Source organism: Ananas comosus, linkage group 8, assembly GCF_001540865.1.
Source record: "Ananas comosus cultivar F153 linkage group 8, ASM154086v1, whole genome shotgun sequence".
Lineage (NCBI taxonomy): Eukaryota > Viridiplantae > Streptophyta > Magnoliopsida > Poales > Bromeliaceae > Ananas > Ananas comosus.
In genome coordinates this window covers 12,407,116-12,427,360 of record NC_033628.1, presented here as the reverse complement: position 1 = coordinate 12,427,360, position 20,245 = coordinate 12,407,116, and the positions used below count along the sequence as shown (strand labels likewise).

The 20,245-nt window shown below is 38.3% G+C and overlaps 3 protein-coding genes across 7 annotated transcripts; 1 reads left to right on the top strand and 2 right to left on the bottom strand.

Annotated features, from left to right (window-relative positions):
• LOC109714534 (nucleoside diphosphate kinase 1) lies at positions 5,438-7,327 on the top strand. Its single transcript, XM_020239210.1, has 4 exons — positions 5,438-5,598; positions 5,689-5,737; positions 5,829-6,060; positions 6,954-7,327. The coding sequence occupies exons 1-4, from the start codon at positions 5,548-5,550 to the stop codon at positions 7,069-7,071; spliced, it is 450 nt and encodes a 149-aa protein (XP_020094799.1). The 5' UTR covers positions 5,438-5,547; the 3' UTR covers positions 7,072-7,327.
• Positions 9,162-12,935, bottom strand: LOC109714319 (peptide methionine sulfoxide reductase A1-like). The gene is made up of 2 exons (XM_020238897.1): positions 12,316-12,935; positions 9,162-9,657 (listed from the first exon to the last, which is right to left on the bottom strand). Exons 1-2 carry the CDS (start codon positions 12,835-12,837, stop codon positions 9,406-9,408), a joined length of 774 nt encoding a protein of 257 aa, XP_020094486.1. The 5' UTR covers positions 12,838-12,935; the 3' UTR covers positions 9,162-9,405.
• LOC109714392 (probable serine/threonine-protein kinase cdc7) lies at positions 13,575-19,902 on the bottom strand. Of its 5 annotated transcripts, none has more exons than XM_020238995.1 (16): positions 19,260-19,902; positions 19,113-19,177; positions 17,948-17,988; positions 17,053-17,848; positions 16,880-16,946; positions 16,716-16,778; positions 16,246-16,309; positions 16,054-16,147; positions 15,902-15,985; positions 15,734-15,823; positions 15,601-15,628; positions 15,002-15,520; positions 14,613-14,674; positions 14,387-14,496; positions 14,205-14,292; positions 13,575-14,123 (listed from the first exon to the last, which is right to left on the bottom strand). In XM_020238995.1, exons 1-16 carry the CDS (start codon positions 19,702-19,704, stop codon positions 13,860-13,862), a joined length of 2,880 nt encoding a protein of 959 aa, XP_020094584.1. In that variant the 5' UTR covers positions 19,705-19,902; the 3' UTR covers positions 13,575-13,859. The 5 variants fall into 5 exon arrangements, with proteins under 5 accessions (XP_020094584.1, XP_020094585.1, XP_020094582.1 ...); XM_020238996.1 differs by having other exon boundaries at positions 17,053-17,800; XM_020238993.1 differs by having other exon boundaries at positions 17,053-17,988.

Here is a 20,245-nt window from a genome sequence, read left to right as displayed (position 1 = left end):
ATTTTGTAGAAGCCTTTTTATGTACATTTGGGTTTTGGGTGTATAAAAACCCAAACTAGAAGGCCTTGGGGAATATTACAGATATATCCTGTTGACTATGAACTTGTCTTCAGGATGTTGATAACATTTCAGAATTGTTCAAAGCAATAAGAAAATGATGGAATGGAATGGTGGAGCCAAGACACCTCACCAGGGGGGGGAAAAAAAGATAAAACAAAACAAGGTGTGGTGAGTTTTCCTATGGTGGACTATTTATTTAAGAGCAAATTTTCAGAGATAATATTTCTGGAAAATAGATTAAATTTGATAGAGAGTTTATTCAATTTATTTCACATTGCATGTGTTTAATTTTACCATGAAAAACTAGATTTTTGAACATAAATGATATCCACGTCCGTTCACATGTCTACGAATTTTTTTAAAGAAAATCTTATTGTGGTCGGATTTGGTAAAATATTGATTATATTGTCAGCTGCAATTATATCGAGAAAGTTAAAAATCATAACAGTTGGTCCCAAATCTTTTGCCCGAACATTAATCTGAAACTTATTTTTTCGGATTTAATTAGCAACAAATAGTAGATATTTTTTAATATGAAATACATTAAAAACAACATTGATAAAAAAAAGTAATGAGACAAGTTTAGAGGCTTCTAATGTTAAGTGAGGATCCAAAATCAAATTAAATTTTTTTGAGGACTATATATACCTTTTACCAAAAATACTAAAATTGGTGCCACTAATATCAAAGCCCCTACTATGATGACATGATGAGAACATATACATATATTTGCTAATGCATTTCATAATTCCACTGCAGATAGACCGTTTCTAGAGCAAATGGCAAAGGGTTTAGTGGTTGGTATTTGAGGTCTCAAGTTTGAATCCTAATTGATTCACATTTTCAGCTAAGTTTATTTCTAAATGAAATAAACGAAACGGATAGCGTACTATCTATCTCTAAAAAAAGAGAAGATAATTCCACTGCAGATAATGAAATTCAAATTGAAAATTTTCGGTATGCGACGGTCAAATTGACACTCATATGTTAAAAAGATCAGAAAATTTAGCCTATCATTCAAATTCCACAATCGAATTTAACAAATTAATTTGCATGATCATGTGTTTTAAACAACAACAACAAGAGCAATCAGTTTTCTGTGAGCTGTATAATGTTGACCTTATATGTTGGAATATGCTACTCCACAATGAATGAATGGAGATGCATCAAATTAATACACTGTGTTGTATATATATATATTATAATGAACTAGTTAAAATATATTTTATATTTGTATTAAAGAAAAATATAAAGTATATTTTTATATGCTTTCTCTCTTCAACTCTGTTTTGCTTAATAACTTTTAAAAGCTCTTAATACCAAATAGACCCTTAATCAAATAGGCTGGATTTAATGCCAAAAAAGAAAAGAGCTAATTTTTCATATAAATATAAGATCTTAATCCCTTTACTATTTCATTTTATTTTGACTAAATTACAAAAAATTCTTCTGTAAATATTTATTTTTTTACTTTTCGTTCTTGACTTTTAAAAATCTATAATTTACCTCCTTAAATTTTAAAAATATTTCCAGAGTGTATGATGTTAATGAAAAGTGCAAAATAATTAAATCATTCTTATTTTTTATATATTTCTGCTATTTTGAAAGATATTTTCGGTATAAATTATAATAAGTAAATGGAATAGTGAAGGAACCCTGAGGGAAGGGGCTAAATGTAACAACTTAAAATATTGAAGAAATAAAATATAAATTTGTTAAAGTTAGAAAAGAAATGTAAAAGAATAGATATTTACAAAGAGTTTTTCCTAATTTAGCCTTTTATTTTTTATTTTATTTTATTTTATTTTATTATTTTTTTGATATTTCTAACAAGGTGGGCCGTGGGCGCGTTTGGCATGGGATGTGACGAATGCGTCGGTGAACCAGAGCCTCCCATAATTCGCCAGTAAATAAGGTGACCATAAATAAATCTTCTTATATTATTCAATAATAATAATAATAATCAATAATAATAATCAATAATAAATTATTAGAATCTAATCCATTTCAACCTTGCCCACGAAGTAAACTATAATCCACTCAGATCAACGGCCAGGATTTATCCAAACACTCGACTACTTTTATCCAAATACTACAAAAAAGCTAAAGTAGCCGTCCACACCACGGCTGGTTTCATGACTTTTATTTCGAAAAAATTGGGCTTTGAATTTGTAATATTTAAAACATTTTCAACTTTTTTTAGTTAAAATGTTTAAATTATTATCGTGAAATTTAACTTGAGAAGTTGTAAAAACAGTATTAATGGAGTGGTAAAATCGTCGTAATTTTTCGAATTGTAGGTAAATTATATTGACGTGACTTTGAAAATTTTGTTAAGGAATTATGAATAGTCCGCTAATAAAAATCTACATTCCACAGTAGTAAATTATTGTTTTCTATAAATTGTTGAAACAAATGACCTTAAAAGAAGCCCATTTTTTTTTCTACCACAGCAAGGAATTGAAGAGTCAAAGATTTTCGGGTTGAAAATACTTTTTTTTTTAAAAAAAAGAAAACATTTTAGGGCTCTAATTAAATTGTTATTAAATTAAAGAGCCCCCACTGTTGGAAAAAAGCACGATTGGGGGGAATTTATCAAATTTGGTTACCTATCTCTTAAGTAATGAATTTTAAATTTTATTTGACCCAATTTAGAGTGTGGTTTGTTGTAGACAGCTTTGTAGATGAATAGCCCCCACCATATATTTCGGGAAATTTTTGTTGGCCCAATTTTTGCTAAAATAATGTCCAAGTCCTATCAGGGTCCATACCAATACATGTCACCATTTTAGGAGATAAATAAATTAGGTCACACACACACACCTAATGGTGATCATAAACTTAACCTAATAACACTTTAAAATTTGATGCGAATCCGAATCCGAATTATCCAGATTTGAACTCTAGTAGCCAAGTAATAATACGAAATCATAACTCCGGTTGGAACTGTAGTTCTTATTGGTTGGTTTGAGTTTAGTATTGTTTTGGTCCAAATTTTATCTATTTTGCATCGAAGTCTCAGTAAAATATAATTAACTATGCCAGTTTCAAAGATATTGAATCTTACCAGTGAAATTACCCGCATATTGCAACGAACTAATACTATAAAAGACATAAGATTAATAAATAAAAAAGTTTAAAATTTTTTGACTTGCCATCAGACATCAATAAATACAAATAATATAAGAAAAAAGAGTGAAAAGATCATATTTTACTTTTTTTTTTTTGTGAAAGCGATTTATATAGATGACAATAGATCTTATGAACACATTAATCGGAAAGTGAGCGAGTGGAAAAGCGAAGTATCAGGAAATGGTAAGAAGGGAGAATGCAAGGATGAAGAAGAAACTGCGAAAAAATAATATATAGAAGATATAGATAGATAGATATAACTATTTATATCCAAAGGATACTTTTATTAACTGATAAATCTTGCAAAAGTTGCTTAAAAGATGTCACCAAAATGAAAAAGTATTAACCACTAGGTTCCTCTTTCAATCCACTTAAAAACTAATTAATTAATTAATAATATTAGGAGAGATCAAATCAAATGTGATGCACACAAATAGGGTGCACCCCACGTTTTCTCCACAGAGATAATAAAAGCCAATAAAAGTTCCCCTCGACTCCAACTGAAACTCTCATAACCCTCATGGGCTCTTGACCATGACCTGCACTCTTCTTCATACCTTCTCTTGAATGTTCCACTCATCCATTTGTTTTGTCTAATTTCATTAATTCAGGATTTTTTTCCCCCATTCTCTTGTGACATTTTAGTTGAAAGCAAACTATGTTGGAGGTTAGAATTTTTGGATGCTTAAAGTATTACACCAAGAGACGTCGAGTTTGGAACGCTCAACAGTATTACTTCTAGCGTAGGAGATCTTAAAATTAATAAATAAGCTATTGGGCTCCAGAGATATGGGTCTTAATACGCTTTCACTTATTGAGCTTGTATGTGAACATATTATTTGGATTATATTATAACAAAATATTCAATAACAATATATTCAACAAACTAAACTCAATATTTTATCAATAAAACTGATCATTTTTAGCGCAGATAACAAAAAACTTAAAGACCCGTGCGCAACTTCGAAGTTCAGTTACTATACATTTTCAGTTCCGTCGTGATCAAAGTTCTATACTAGTTACTCACCAAGTGCGGGATCCAATTGATTTGCGGTACAAATGAATACAATTGAATTGAGACAAAAAAAATGAGATCTTTTTGAATCATTCTATTTTTCTACACTTATATTTCATCCAAATTTAGAAAAATATCATTAAATATTAGAGATTAACGAGCTCCAAAACAGAACCAAAAAAAAAAAAAGAAAAAAGAAAAAAGAAAAAAGAAACCAACCATTTAACTGTTTGGGTTGGAACTAAACAGGGTAGGAGTGGATTTTATTGTGTACACTTTTCGTGTGATGTGCGTTGCCTACCAGAAAAGCTCGCTCCAAAATTAATATTAATTAAAATCTTTGGTTGAAGTTTCCTCGAGGAGACGTAAGTGTTTTGTCTCACAATACATATGGAAACAACGCTACGTGGAAAGATGAATAAATACATACACATCACAAATAATGCCATCTTATTATCAATTACTTTAAAAAGAAATAATACAATACCTTATCTTAGGGTTTGTTTGGAATTGCCTATGGTGTGAGTCTCAGTAGGCCCAATTTGCGAGTTGTCTGAACTCAACTTCATGACGTGTGTTTGTTTCAGCAAAAGTGGAGAGGTGTGAAATAATTTTTTAGTCGTAAATAATGATATTTTCATTACTTGTTTTATTGTAATTGTATCATTGATTAAAAATAAAAAAATATTCAATTTCTCTTTCACACTTTAAATTTTTACGTGATTCACTTTCCGTGAGATAAGTAGCAAAAACTAAATAATTTTTGTATGAACTTTAGACTTCAACTTTTAGGTAAAGGGATCCAATTGCTTCATGGGTTGTTAATGGGCTGGCCCAAAAATAAATACGGCCCAAAATAGAAGGCCGAGCCCAGATTCCTCCAATTTTGGCCCATCCAATCTAAAATAATAACAATAGTTTAATAATCCAGTTAAGTTGTCTTAACACTAATACCTAGTTCTTTTTTGCTTGCCAAAAATAGCAATTCCGTTATTCTTTTTTTTGGAATAAATACCAGTTCAAATAATTCGTTTATGCTAACTTTTTTTTTAAAAAAAAAATATATATCTAAACGTATAATTGCACATAGTAGCATACTTCTTGCCAAACCCACGAAAGAGAATAATTAAAAGATTTTTTTTAAAAAAAAATGGGAGAAGCACATATTCCGTGTGCTACGTGTCACAACGGGATTGGGTGTCGATCTCCAGCTCTCCCCCGAGGTTTATTATAACCCGTTCCGGTTCCCCCTCTCTTCGTCGCTTGTCTAGGGTTAGGGTTTCTCTTCGCCCCCGCGCCGTTCCACTCGTAGAGGAGAAGCAGCCGAAGCCGAATCAACAATGGAGCAAACCTTCATCATGATCAAGCCCGATGGCGTTCAGAGGGGATTGGTACTCTCTCTTCCTCTCCGATCTCCCATCCCCTCTTTATCGCTCGATTTTTCTCGTTTTTTTGATCCATTATTTGCTTACTTTATTCAGATCGGCGAGATCATTAGCCGATTCGAGAAGAAGGGCTTCTACCTCAAAGGTAATCGATTTAATTTGCGTTTTTTGAGTAAGATTTTGGTGATGTTGAAGTGAAAAGTTTCGATCCTGATGCGCTTGTTCGGCTGGTTTAGGGTTGAAGCTCATGAGCGTGGAGAGGTCCTTCGCGGAGAAGCACTACGCCGATCTCTCGTCGAAGCCCTTCTTTCCCGGGCTCGTGGAGTACATCATCTCGGGCCCCGTCGTGGCCATGGTGTGGGAGGGGAAGGACGTGGTTTTGACCGGTCGCAAGATCATCGGGGCCACTAAGCCCTCTGAAGCCACTCCCGGGACCATCCGTGGAGATTTTGCTGTTGAAGTTGGAAGGTAATTTATTCTTATTTTTGTTATATTTCCTCCTCGTTTTCCCTGCAATTTTCGGTATAATTATCCACATAATAAAATGATTGTTTTGATTTAAAAGATTGTTTTGATTGCGGCTTAGGATGCTACTTTTCTTCTATTGTTGTTATAACTATGATTTGGTGAAAAAAAATATGTGGGCTCAAAATAAATATGTGGGGTCTAATTTATGTGCATCATAATCTGAGGTGGGTCAAACATTTGCCTTTAGTTTGCAAGTACTTGTGGCCAGCATGTGGTTTTATAAGTAGCTACTCTTTGCTCGAAGATTTTATCAAGTTTAGTTATGTTACTTGATATTGCTACTGTATAATTTTACAGGTATCTGTTGTAGATGACTCACCATTTTATACTTCTAGATGTAATTTTATTGTTTAGTATTGTGTTATGATTGTGAGGAGGGAAATTATCTTCAAACTTCTCTTCACTTGAAATGGAAGAATTGTGGTAGCATAGATTGGCGAAGGAAAAACAATTTTATGAAATTGATTCTCGTTCAATGCATATTACGATCTTTGTATACGGTTCTTTTTTTGGAAAATTCCCTGTTAGGTAATATAGGTTGTTTGGGAGTTGAATGGAAATTCATGTATTTTGTCATGAACAGATCGTTACTAACATTTCACGCTTGAATGTTGAAATCTTGCGAGTTAATTGACCTATTGGAAAAAATAACCACTGATAATATACCGTGTAGCAAATTCACCGAGTATGATGGTGATGTTATGCTATCTACGCGTATGACACCAACTTCTCTCTTTGAAAACAATCTCAACTGTTACTTGTGCTATTGTTACCGGCGAGTGTTGCACCGTGATCTGATGAGGTAATTTTTATTTTTCCTTTGCTTTTTCCAGGAACGTTATCCATGGAAGCGATTCCGTCGAGAGTGCAAGGAAGGAGATTGCCCTGTGGTTCCCCGAAGGCATTGCCGAGTGGCGGAGCAACCTCCACCCCTGGATTTACGAGGCTTAAGTTGCTATCTCTCTATTAGTTTTAACTATTTCAGAGGGGTATGAATTCAAGGAACTGCTCTGAATTTGTTGCTTAGTATGTCGCAGTATGTTTGCGACCTGGTTTGCCTTCTTAGCACTGTCAAATTCTAGTATCGTGGTTGCGTGAGCTAGTTTTGGAAACCAACATAATTGCTTGTCATGGGCTTTTATAGTTCTTAGGGTGATGAGATGGAATAAAAGTATCTTATTAAAAGATTTTTGGAGCCTTACTAATATAAGCAGTTTCACAGTGACGGAAAAATTGGAGGAATTTCTTGTGGAACTTGATTTTATTTAAAAAAGGAGTGGGCATGATTACTTGAAACTAAGGCTTGGCTATTGTTTGAAACTTACAGGTCTGTGATGTTTCCTTGTCAAACTAAAATTGAAATTTTAGCAATAATTGTTTCTTCTAGTTGCTTTTTCGAAAGATTTGTTTGTAACTCGGCCCACAAAGGCAAGTAAAAACTATGCCAGGAGGATTGGATTGCTTGGATTGCTAGTTTAAGGAAGCATTTCAAACAAAAACCATTTTTTTCTTGATAGTGCTTATGGATTTTGAAAACAGCTACGTGGAGATCACTAATCATTTTGCTTTTCATCCGTTGTGGACTTTGATAATGTCAATTATGTGGCCTTTTTCATGGCATTGAAGAATGGGGTTGCTTAATTACACAGATAACGGGATGGGAAGGAAATAGAAGGAAAAGAGGAAAGGGTGGATTTGAGCAAATTAGAGAGGAAAAGTCCGAGAGATTTATTGTAGAGCGTGAATTTAATTTGTTCCAAAATTTATTTTGCCGTTCAAATTTGATTTTATAATCTGAATTAGTTTTAAATGTAAATACGAATCTAAACAGCATGATGGAATGCACAAGTTGAATTCAAGGTCAAATTATAATTTTTTTCGAAATTGAAATCACAGTCGCCAATCCAACTTGTGTTCAAATTTTATATTTGAGCTAGAATTTTGGAAAAATTATATTACTTGAAGAATTTATTGAAATAATTGATCGATGTGGATGATTGTGGAAGAGTTGACCCCACTCCTGCACATTTGTTCTCAGGCTCGGGAGTATAGGAGACCCGCTCCCCGTAAAAACTAGAAACTTTCTATTTTAGGTTAAAAACGAAAGAGTCCAAAAACAGACTTGCCAATGCAAGGGTTGGGCTCTGACAGAGCCCATTCCAAGCCGGCCCGGCCTAAAAAACACGTGACGAAGGAGGTCGGGACTTTGGAGCTCGGCCGAACTCGGCCCATTTCGACAAAAAGGCCCTGTTATGTTTTTTCTAGGCTCGGCCTTACCACTTACAGTATTCCTGCCACAGAGCCCACTCACTCTTGGGCAGCATCACGGCCCGTCTACCCCGCCATTCCGAGCTTGCAACTGTTGTGGCCTGGTCCGCTGAATGACCCCGACATTGGCGTGTAATGTGGGCCGTGCTGGGTAGAGCTAGAACCCCAAGGCCAGTTACCTTGGGCCTTGGAGTTCGAGCCGTGCTGGCCCAGCTAGCACGACCCAAGCGAGCCGTGCCATCTCTCCTCGGCCCGGCACGGCCCAAGCCTCTTTCGGGCTGCAACGGGGCGGACCGTCAGGCCCGAGAGAGGAGGGCTAGCACGACCCTCAAGCTCGGTCCGGACCGAGCCGGCACAAGTACTACAGCATCCGTGCCGTGCTCCAGCCCGTTTTACATCCCTAGACTCCGACGCCACCAGCTCCACTTTCTGGCACCCTAAAAGAAGTCTCGACTTTTTGCGACTGAGACTAACCAGATTGTGTGTCCTATCCGATCAGCAGATGCCGCATGGCAACATCCTGCCGTGTGACACACACTACAGTCGACAGTTTAATGATAGTAAGTTTGACGGAAGATTAGGTTTTATGCTGCATTGTCATTCGTCACCAACCAAGCTCAAGTGTACTCCGTACAACGCTGGCCCCTCTTCAATCACCTTTCCGGCATTTGAGTAAAGCAATGCCTTAACCATTCTATACAGCGTACGACAACACAAACTTAAAAAGGAGAATCGAGAATCCATCAGGCCAGCCAAATGCATAGGCACGGATGTATTGCAAGCCACACGCATTAAGAAGCTACTAAATACATTACCAACTTGGACCTTATTTCGACACTTCAGTAGTGTATATCATATCATACATCTCAATATGCAGTACATACGGAGTTTATATACCGAAAAACTACCAACAATGCTATACCATAGTGGTGCGCATACATACATCATTATTCAGCCCACTCAGGTGAAAACTTTCGACAAATATTTGGTTCGCTATAATGTTTTCTCATACCTTTCCTATCCATAGCAACGAATCGGGTCGTTACAGCCCTTTGCCGCGGACTGTTTAAACCCGAAGCGCCCGCCTTTCTCGAGATACTGCTGATGATACTCCTCCGCCCTGTAGAACTTCTTTGCTGGGAGAATTTCTGTTACTATCTTCCGGTTCAGGAGTTTCTGCTGCCTCTCAAGGGACTCCCTCGCAGCTTTCTCCTGCTCCGGCGTGTAGTAATATATTCCAGATCGATACTGAGTTCCGACATCATTTCCCTACACGCACAAAATTAGGGCAACTGTTCAAATGGGAGTGCATGCATGAACAAATTATGTTCGTGCCGCATTATTTTACTTCAATGCGACCCAAAGGTTAGTGATTGATGAATAATTTGCCGCTTGCTGTTCTTTGCTTTGAATGATCAGTTGCAAAAGATTATCGACGGTTAAATATTACAAGACAACATGCGATGGAGTGGAACCCAACTAGGAATTCCTGAGCTTCAAGAAAGGGAGTGTACTGGAGTCGTGCAACAACATCGCTTCATAAAGGAGGCAAATTTTGTAGTAAAGAGCACAGTTAGTGGTGCTATAGTTTATACATCTAACTCATGCAATGATGTATGGAATAGATCACCTAACTTTACCCGCTTTTCCAGAACAAAAAACATAAAGCGTTGTCAAACATCTTTACTTACAAAATTATTACAATGTCATATCAAATAAAGAATAGCATACATAGATCAACAACATCCAATGTTCCTGATTGACATTTCCAACTTTTAAGTTAATCATCCACCATCAAAATTTTCAACATCAAACCTCCCTGAATATTAAGGAGCCACATTAAGCCTACCCTTTTCATCTTTGCTCAAAAAATAATCTAACTAATTCCTTAACGTTATATTTTAAGTCCTTCACACAGGTTAGCTAACAGCTATCCTAGAATGTAATTTTCTAGTAGGAAAAGAACTGAATCTCCCATCATTTTGGCTTCTAACTGCAGAATAAGTGAATCTATTACTTTTTCAATGATGTATCGTATATTCATATATTGAAACCTATGCAAGCTACTCAACCAATGACAGTAATTAGAATGTGAATGAAGTTCTGATTGTATAATTAATTTTGCATACCTAGTGTCTCCTCCCCACTGCAATTTCTTAAGGAACTGTTTCACTCCCACTACTGTGATAGTATTTTAGAAGCCATCCATTACAACTGTCTCATGTAAGTGCACAGTTTAAATAATAAAAGAACACCCACACAGAATAAACCTATCTTAGAAGCCAGCAATCAAATTCCAACTGTATCATGTGATCGGATTTTTGAGAATGGCAAGCAGTCGAAATGGATCATAAGTTCCAAAGAAGCTCTGTTCTTTCCCCAGTATTACAAGCTTCATACGTACAATATCACAAAACAAAAGATCAAAGATTGTTTCCAGTTATTAGACTTGGCTTCTCCTTACTTTAGACATTGTGCTAAATTACCTTACATATGCAGATCATTAAGGAAGGCACATTATGAAGCTCAACTCAACCCTCATCAAGGCATAATCCAATACAGCTAATATTGAATGGATGCCCTAACTTATGACCATTACAGACAGATAAATCTATCTTACCAAATAATTTTCTCTTACTTGAGCATTATAGCATAAATCTTTAATACAAGTGGATAGAGTTCACCTAGGTGCAGTAACATCCAACATTCTTGAAGAAAATAGCATTCGGTCCAACCGACTAAATTGACTCAATTGCTAATGGGAGCTTTCTTTGCCAATGAGCATAATATTCGTTTCTAAGAACTCCTGATGGGGAATACACAAAACAAACGCAGATGGCAATCATCTGACGCTCATATCGCCAAGCACAATCCCTATAGTTGCATACAATTCGTACATACATGATACATCACAGGTAGAGGGATATTCTTAAGAAGCATAAATCTCCTCCAGCCCCTGGTATCTCAAAATCCTATTTGAAAGGACTTCAAAACAGTCACCTCAGGACAACAAGCAGAAAGGACTTTCCGCTACACTTTCCCCTCTTTTTTTTTTCCCCCCTGTTTTCTATTAAAGACTAACTCAGACGACCTTAGCTTAAGAGACTAACTCACGGGTTAATCAATTGTCTGTCAAGAAAAAAGGGACATATTTGAAGGTTCTTATGCCCATTATTGATCCAAAAGCACAAAATTCAAGTTTCTCCTTATAAGAAACTTTTACCCAAGAAACAAAGACCAGCAAAAAAAGAAAGAAGCAATATCAGATACATGTCACTTTCAAGGACTAACAGCTGATAGCCGGTTGAGAAAAAAATAGTGTCTGTTTCAGCATTCTACTTATTATTACACTAATCGATCAAGTTTTCTTTAGCTTCAATTAAGCAAACTCACTTATTATGCGGTTTTCCAATAGTGAACACCAAAAAGCAAAGCCAAGGGGTAAGTATCTAACACTCTATAACATCATTTAGCAAAAGCTGCTTCGAATTCATTTACGCATAATTCCTAGGAATCATTGACCTCGTCCATATATCCTTATCTAAAAATTCTACATGGAAGCCTCTCAGAATGGCCCGATTACACTCTTCTATCCCTCATACTTATTTATTTTTTTCCGTTAAAGCAGTAACTTAGGAAGTAGAGTTTTTCAATTTCCCCACTTTAAGCTGCAACTCTAGTGCACTTAGCAACGTAACTTAATTTCTTGATCAGAAAACCAGAAAGGTCTTCGAACATACCCCGCTTCTCTAACACCAAACATACTTAATTCTCAGTTCTCAGAACGTCATATTTCCCTAGAAACGTGTGAGCCCCCGTAATTTCACACAAGCACGATAATTCCCAAACAAAAGAGGGATAGTTAAACTCCAATTGAACAAAACCATCAAATAAAGCTTCAAAAGGGCCGAAATTTCTTTCTCTAACCTGGCGATTAAGGGTAGTAGGATCATGCCGCGCCCAGAAGGCATCAAGCAGGTCCTCGTACTTGCACGCCCTGGGATCGTACTGAACCCTAACGACCTCATTGTGGTTCGTCATCCCCGTGCACACATCCTCATAGCTCGGCTCGTGGAGGTTCCCCTGGCTATACCCCACCTCCGTCTTCGTCACCCCCGGAACCCTCTGGAACGCGAGCTCCACGCCCCAGAAGCACCCGGCCCCGAACTGCGCGAACTCCTGCCCCGGCGCGGGTATATCGTCGTCGGGGCCCTGCGCGATCGCCGCCGACGCCTCCGCCGAGATCCCCCCGCGGCTCCCGAACCCTAACCCTAGCTTCCCGAGCCAACTACTCATGGGGGCCGACGAAGAGGAAGAGGAAGAGGAAGAAGAGAGGGGGAAGAGGGAGAGAGAACTAGGGTTTCGGGGAAAGGGGGAGAAGGGTTTTATGGGGAGGCGAGAAAGTGTGAGGAGAACGAAGGGAGGGGCCGATGTAAAGATGAGGGGCATGGTTGACGTGCGCGAGAAGAGTATTTGCTTGGAGAGAGGGGTAGCGCCGTAGCGGGGAAGAGTTAGTGACGCCGTAGGTGGCGGAGGGTGACGTCACCGTAAGTGAGGTTACGCTAGGGGAGGGGGTTGGTTAGGCTGGGACTTTCGTGCTGCCACGTGGGCTTTGTGTTTCGGGAGCGGGGGCGATGAGCGGAGGAGGTTACGGGAACTCGGAACTCCCTCGGATTTCGCCGTAGAGTGACGTGGACGGGAAATTAGCCACGTCCGCTGTGACGGGAATGGGAGATGGATGGTTCGTCTCGGGAGGACGTAACAGCGGAGCAGGTATAGCTGCAAATGAAAAGCTGACACGTGCACTCTAAGAACATTTCGCGAAAGTGCGTCCTCGAATTTTCGAAGAAAAATCCTAACATTTTTTTTTCTAATATATATATATTTTTTATTGAGCGGAGCAGAATCTTTGCGTCCTCCCAGGTGCGAGTAAGGAGATTTCATTCCCACTCAGAAAAACCGTGCACAATTAAAAAAGGAAAAAAAATATAAGTTTCTACGACGAAGAAAAATAATTTAAATAACCAATAAAATAGAAGATAAAATTAAATAGAAATATAGGATGTCGAGTTGGTTTGCTCGAATTATTTACTGAACATATTTAATTTCAAAATAATTCAAGCAAATCAACTGTCCGAATGCGACACTCCTCTTTTTCAACTTCAAACTAGATAGGTCTATTGTAGTTTCCTGTAAAAACTTTTGCCACGCATTGTGATGTAGGTTTGATCAAGCAAATTGACCTTCATAGCGCTTTCTACAGATTATGCATCTCTCTAACTACAATATATTAATGCATGATTACAACACAAGGATACAAATTACATCAGATTCAGATGTGCCGAGTCAACGCTAAGATTAAGAGGATTTTTACAAAGTTAGAATAGACGAAGCATCATAGAGACTGTTACCTCGGAAAAGCTTGTTGGTGGCTGCCAAGATGTGTATCAACAAACTATTATCCGCGACATCTACTGAGTTAAAGATCCAGGATCGGAGACAACCGCCTTCCTTAGGATCCTCTGCTTTCTCAGTCTCTCATGGCAAGGGACGAAGAAGTCATGCATTAGAGCTTCTTCGGCAGTGATCCGCCGCCTCGGGTTCACCGTCAAACACTTATTCACTAGATCAAAGAGGGAGTCTGGGGCCATCTCGATAAAATCCAGCCTTCTTGTGTTACTCATGCACCACTCCCTCAAATCCAGGGATCGTAAATATCGGACGTCAAGTAGTTCCTGGCAAATTAAGGAGGATATCGCATAAAAAAAGGGCATTGTTACATGGAATAATCAGAAACAAAGTTGTTGGTTATGTACCGAAGGGTATGAAGACTCGCAGTTGTGTAGTTTGGCTATTTCCCATAGGTCTTCGCTTCCCCTCAACTTTGCAATTTCCTTTATATTCCTATTGGGTGAAAGAACAAAGCATAGTTAAAGATGGGCATTAACGTAGTCTCGCACCTAACTTACCATGTGAATTCAATGGGCAATTTACTTACTGTTCGGGATCTCCGCCAAATGGTGTTCTTCCGATGATTAAGTAGAGAAGGGTAACACCAGCAGACCAGATATCAACTTTGCAACCTTGATGAAGAGATTTGAATAAGACCTACATGCAGAAAATCAGTTCAACAGATTAGGAGGTCGAAAGAAGGAAAAAGTTAAAAAGAGGAGGCTTAAAGAAAATTCTATAGAGGAAATTTGGCACCAAATGCTTAATCAAACCTCTGGAGCTCGAAATCCTTTAGTTCCGACACACGGACCTTCTCTCCTGTGCTTCCCATTCCCTGAGATACCACCATGACATTATAGGTCATTCTCATCACAACAGAAAGGTTGGGCGTAAAACAAATTTTGGTTCTACTTTTTGGCCATGATTAAATACCAGACTCAATGCTTCAATTCTAAAAATCAAGCGCTGGAAGTTTGTCCCTGATTTAATGTTGATCCAAACTAAGGGAAAGCTAGCTTAGTGCAAGAAAGAAACTCCAAGAACTAAACTTGTTCAAACCAAAACTAATGTGGATGAGACTGAAATTTGGACAAGCTTCAGGGACCAGCTATGTTGTTGGCTCAAAAAAAGCTTAAGAATCAAAGTCAATCTTGTGGCAGACCGTTACTTTTAAGCATGCCTGCACCAGCAACAGCATTGCCACCAGAATGCAACGGCATAGGCGTCAGTACAAAAAGTCTCTTATCAACTTTTCCTGGAGGAGCAGCTACCCTTTTCCTCTGAGAAGCTGGAGTTGTCGAAGCTTTGTTATTTGGACTTTGCATTGCCTCATGAAGAAAGTTAATTAACTCCTTGCGCCCTTTACAAGGGATGGGCTGTTTTAACCTATCTGTGGGAGTCTTCATGCTTGTCAGATCCTTTGCCGAGGTTACACCAGAACCTTCTGCAGCTTGACTCCCATATTTATTCTTACTTTCTCCTGTAGGTTGGGAATCAAACGGGCTCCAATTCGTTCTCTTCTTGGTTGTTAAATGTTTCTTGTAATCATTAGCTGCTTCCTTATTCACATTACTGAAATCAGCATTGGTCAGTGTTCTTCTGCCTTGATTAGTTGAAGGGGACTTTGAAGTGGACAAAGAAGCTGCATCTACTCTTGCGAATGAGGTTGTTTCGGGTTTATCTAATCAAATCAAAATGAACAGGACAGTTAGCTCTGAATGAGTTTCACATTTAGGAGAAATGATCCAAGTTTAAACTTACTAGTTCTGAAAAATTTTTGGTGCAGGTCCTGTAATATCAAGAAAGAAACCAGCATTGTTAGTATCCAATAAACAAGAAATTCCCAGAACAAAGAAAGAAGCTAGCAGAATACAAAAGTAGCATTGTCGCTGACATTGGCTAAGTTGAAGTCGATGAGATATCCCTTATTCAGTTTACGAGAAAAGAGAAAGTTCCCAGGTTTAACATCTCGGTGCACTACTCCCTGCAAACAATCAGTGAAGAATAAGAAAAATTATGAACCTAAGGCAAGTGGCAACAGTGAAATTTGCAATTTTTTTACCTGCTTATGCAAGCTTGCAAGGGCTCGAAACATACAATAACCATACCATTGTAGTTCATACACATTTATTTCCTTTTTTAAGACCTATGAAAAGAAAAGAAGTTAGGGCGTACGTGAAAAGTTCCATGAGAAAATAAGCAAATTACAGTCACCTCTGGTCTGTCATGCTCGACATGCTCTAGTACGAAGCACTCAGCATCGCCACTACTAAAGGAGCCTTCAAACTTTATCACAAAATTCCTCCCCCTAACAGCAGAAAATTTAAACAGACAGATCAGCTTACATCAAAATGATAAGACAGAGGGAAAAAAAAAGAAAGCTCGGATTAATTAATCAGCTGGTACCCAAATCTTTCCAGCATCTTCATTTCATTCTTGACATGATGTGAATGAGCATTTGCATGGGGATCTGACAAAAGAAATTACGTGTCAGAACTTCTTGAGAATTTGTTTACTAATTACTCCTTTCAGTAGCTTGCAATTATCTGATAATTAAACAATGCAAAATCTGTGTGCAAAATTATGTAATAAAATTCCTCGTCTTAATAGATTAGACTTAAACATATCATGCTAATAAAATAGATAGCTACATTGTTATCAAACCAAATTAGTTCAATAATTGTAGTTGTGCAAGAGAAGCAGCCTGCTTCTTGGTTGCAATGCACTTTATGCTAGCAAATAACTACTAAATAACCATAATACTCTGTATATTTATTAATTTTCAGATAAAATAGAGTGTAAGACCTTGACATTGGAAAGCAACAAACCAACGACTAAATCTAGTGATGATGAAAGATATTCGGCACTTCCCGTACATTTAACTGCAAATATCTTGCCATCAGTTTTCCTCCGGGCCTTGTAAACAGTCCCATAACCACCTGTGCAGACAATGAAGATCATCAGGAAGAGTAATAGAAAACAAAAGAAACATATTCACAAAGGGTAAAATGTACTAAAAGAAGATATCTCCAATTTTTACCTGAACCTTCCTCTTCTTCGATGATGAAAGATTCAAAATTGGGCAGTAACTTGGGCTCTACATTGCTCTGCAAACATGTTAGTTGTAAACATAAAGCCAGATGCCAAAAGATTAAACATTGACCTTAATTAAGAGATTGATTTTCATCTATGTATTAGCCAAAACGAGCTTACCTTGGGAGCTTCCACACATGAGTCCCCCTTAACTTTTTTGGGAGACATAATATGGATGCTGCTTCTCTTCATCTTGTGCTTCATAAGATATTTATCTATCCTTTTATCCTGGATCTTCCAACAGAAGTTTACATCCCCTTGATTATCTGATCCCTGTTTCATATCTGACAACTTAACAGATAATCCAGCCCCATCTGTGCCTTTGGCCTTCAAAGTCAACATTCTTTTTTCTTTACAAGTAACATTTGCTTTAGTTGATTGTTGTACCGCAGAAAGTTTCAACATGGAGGACGTTTGATCTGTCCAAAAATTTTGTTGCATATTTTGGGCTTCTCTAAAAACCCCAACAGTTAATGGATCTCCTTCTGTTTGGCAAAAGACATTGCTGAGATTTTCTGCATTCTCCAATGTTCTTGTGTTACAATTAATCGGAGTATCATCGTCCCTAGTAAGAGTATTCTTCTTTTTCCTCCCCCCAAGTATGCTCATGTGAACACATGTTGCTGTATTTGTGATAGGCATCAGCTGGGAACCCTTGCTCAGATTCTCCTTAAAAAATAAGGAATCCTTTTCTTCACAATCCTGAAAGGAAGATACTGCTTCAGGTTCAGTAGCCCTAGACTTTTTAAGGGCAGGAGGGTCTTGGGTGTTTGTCGTACTTTCATCATCAAGGGGTGAAATTTCATTCCAATGTTGGAAATCTAGCAACTTATTCCTCATCGCAATGGCCATTTTATCCTGACATAACCTGCTAGACACATTATCTCTGGGCCAGATGGGGCTGATATATAGAGGACTGAGAAAGAATACATTAGAGCTACAGAAAGTTTGAGGGGAAGAACTCTTTTGGCTTGAAAAACACAAGGGATATCGCACACTTGATGCTGTAACTGACCTAAGATCACTTCGCAAATGATCTGGAACATGAATATGTACCTGTCCACCAATATAATCTTAGAAACGGTATAATATAACCACACATAAGACTATTGTCACCATCGCTAGACACAAACAATTGGCATTAGAGAGAGAACATAAACGCTAACTATTTCTCTGCTGGGAACAAGGTTCCCAGCAGAGAAATGCACCAGTAAGAATAATCATTTCAGAATATAAACCTATCTTCACGAGTTTTTGTGAGGGTTTGATTTCGGAATCATAATGTAAGGAATGTCAATTAATAGTTAGCTTTTCTAATTATTACACTCTGGTGGCAAAAAAGTAAAAAAAGATAGGAACAGAAACATAACCACAGAGTATGTAGGTTTTTAAGCATAATAGTAAGGGTTAATTTCATACAGCTCCCTGTAAACATATCAAATAACAAATATATTCCTACAAAATTTAATTTTTCATATTTATTCCTACAAAAATTCAGTGATAGTCATATTTATCCCTCTGATTTATTACCGTAAGGGCACTGTTTATTTTTTTAGTAGAAGATAAGTGAAATGATATTTTTACTATTATAAATATGTCCCTCTAAAAGCCCCAACTATTAGAATTATGCAAAAATGACCTCCCAAAAATTTTCAATGGTCTTCTTCCTTTCACTAATCAAAATTAAATATTTTACCTATGGGTAACTATATTTTTCTTACATATCCTAACAATAGGGATATATTTGAAAACGTTAGGATTTTTATAAAGATAAATATGAAAAGTTAAATTTTGTAAAAATATATCTGTTATTCAATATATTTACAAGGAGCTATATACAATTAACTCTAATAATAATGTTATAACACCTAAGCAGTTGTAAGTTCCAGTGAAAAACTACTAGAGTTAAAAATAGAACGTCATGTTCACCCATTTACCACACTGAGCATATTCAACAAATATGCTTACTAAGATGGACAAGCTCTAAAAGTTGAATCTAGCGTCAGAATCAATATTAAACAATTAACAATCATCTACTATACCTAACCTAGGAGAGAAACACGAATGAAACCACCGTGAATTTCTGAATGCGAAAGTAAAGTCAGATACTGAAACAAAAAGATTCACAGCATCCAACTATGACAAATCAGGATTAGAGTAAAGGCCTCTTTAGTACCAACCTCGCTCCTATTTACAGGGAATAGCCGCTTGCGCACCCCCTGATCTTCCTTCAACTCTTCTACTTCTGCATCAGAGATACAATCAACTGAGAAAGCACAACAAAATCCCAAAACACAGCGAACTCTTTTAAGTCACAAAAGGCATACCTCCATCAGAGCTCATCAAAAGCCTCCTCTTAGCTCTCGGCACCAGTGTTACATCATCCTCCACAGGGCGCGTCTTCCTCTTCCTCACATACGTCAAGGAAACATCGCCCAACCTCCTCTTCTGCTCCGATACCCTAACCGCAACCCTCGGCACGAACAACGCAGCCATGCTCGACAAGAACTTCCCGAAAACTGCAAACCCCGTCTCCGAGACCGTAACGAAGTGATCTTCCGTGAGCGACAGCGGGGATCCGGGGATTCGACAGAGCCACTCCACGAGCTCCGGCGAAGTAGAGGGTAAGAGCGCGCATCGGGCGGCGAGCTCCGCGGGAGGGGCGGGGCGGCGGAGGCGGACGAGGACGGTGAGGAGGTGCCACGCGCGCTCGATCGGAGCGGGGATCGGGGGAAGGAGGAGGAGATCGGGAGGCGGAGAGCTAGCTTCCATGGCGATCTAGTGTTCCGGACCTCGGGCCGCCCCGGGCATGGAGATCTATGGCGAAGACATGGATTAGGTTTACGAAATGGCGGAGAGAGAGAGAGAGAGAGAGAGAGAGAGAGAAAGAGAGAGAGAGAGAGAGCTTGGTTTCAGTTTCAGACGATGGAGGCCGAGGCGAGGGTTTCTGACTGCGGAGGAGAAGGTGGGGTAGAAGGCGGGAATTTGACTCGTGCGGGGGGAATTGGAGATCTAGCACGTGCCAAATTCCCGCTCATTTTTTTCCCTCGTCAGCGCGCGGTCGTTTTTAGCCTCGCTACGACTGTGGAATTACGAAAGAACCAGTGGCATGGTTGCTGTTACGACGATAACAGGAAACGGCGCGTGCCAACGTGGCAACATGCTATAGGTGGAAATTCCTGCTTGGATGCATGGTTTCCGTGCTCACCGTTACCGCATGCGCCGTCGACTGTAGTTCGTTCAAAATTTCGGAGATTCAAGAACTTTCACGGGTCGGCGGGTAAGCAGCATGCCCTTTGTACCCCTCCATAAT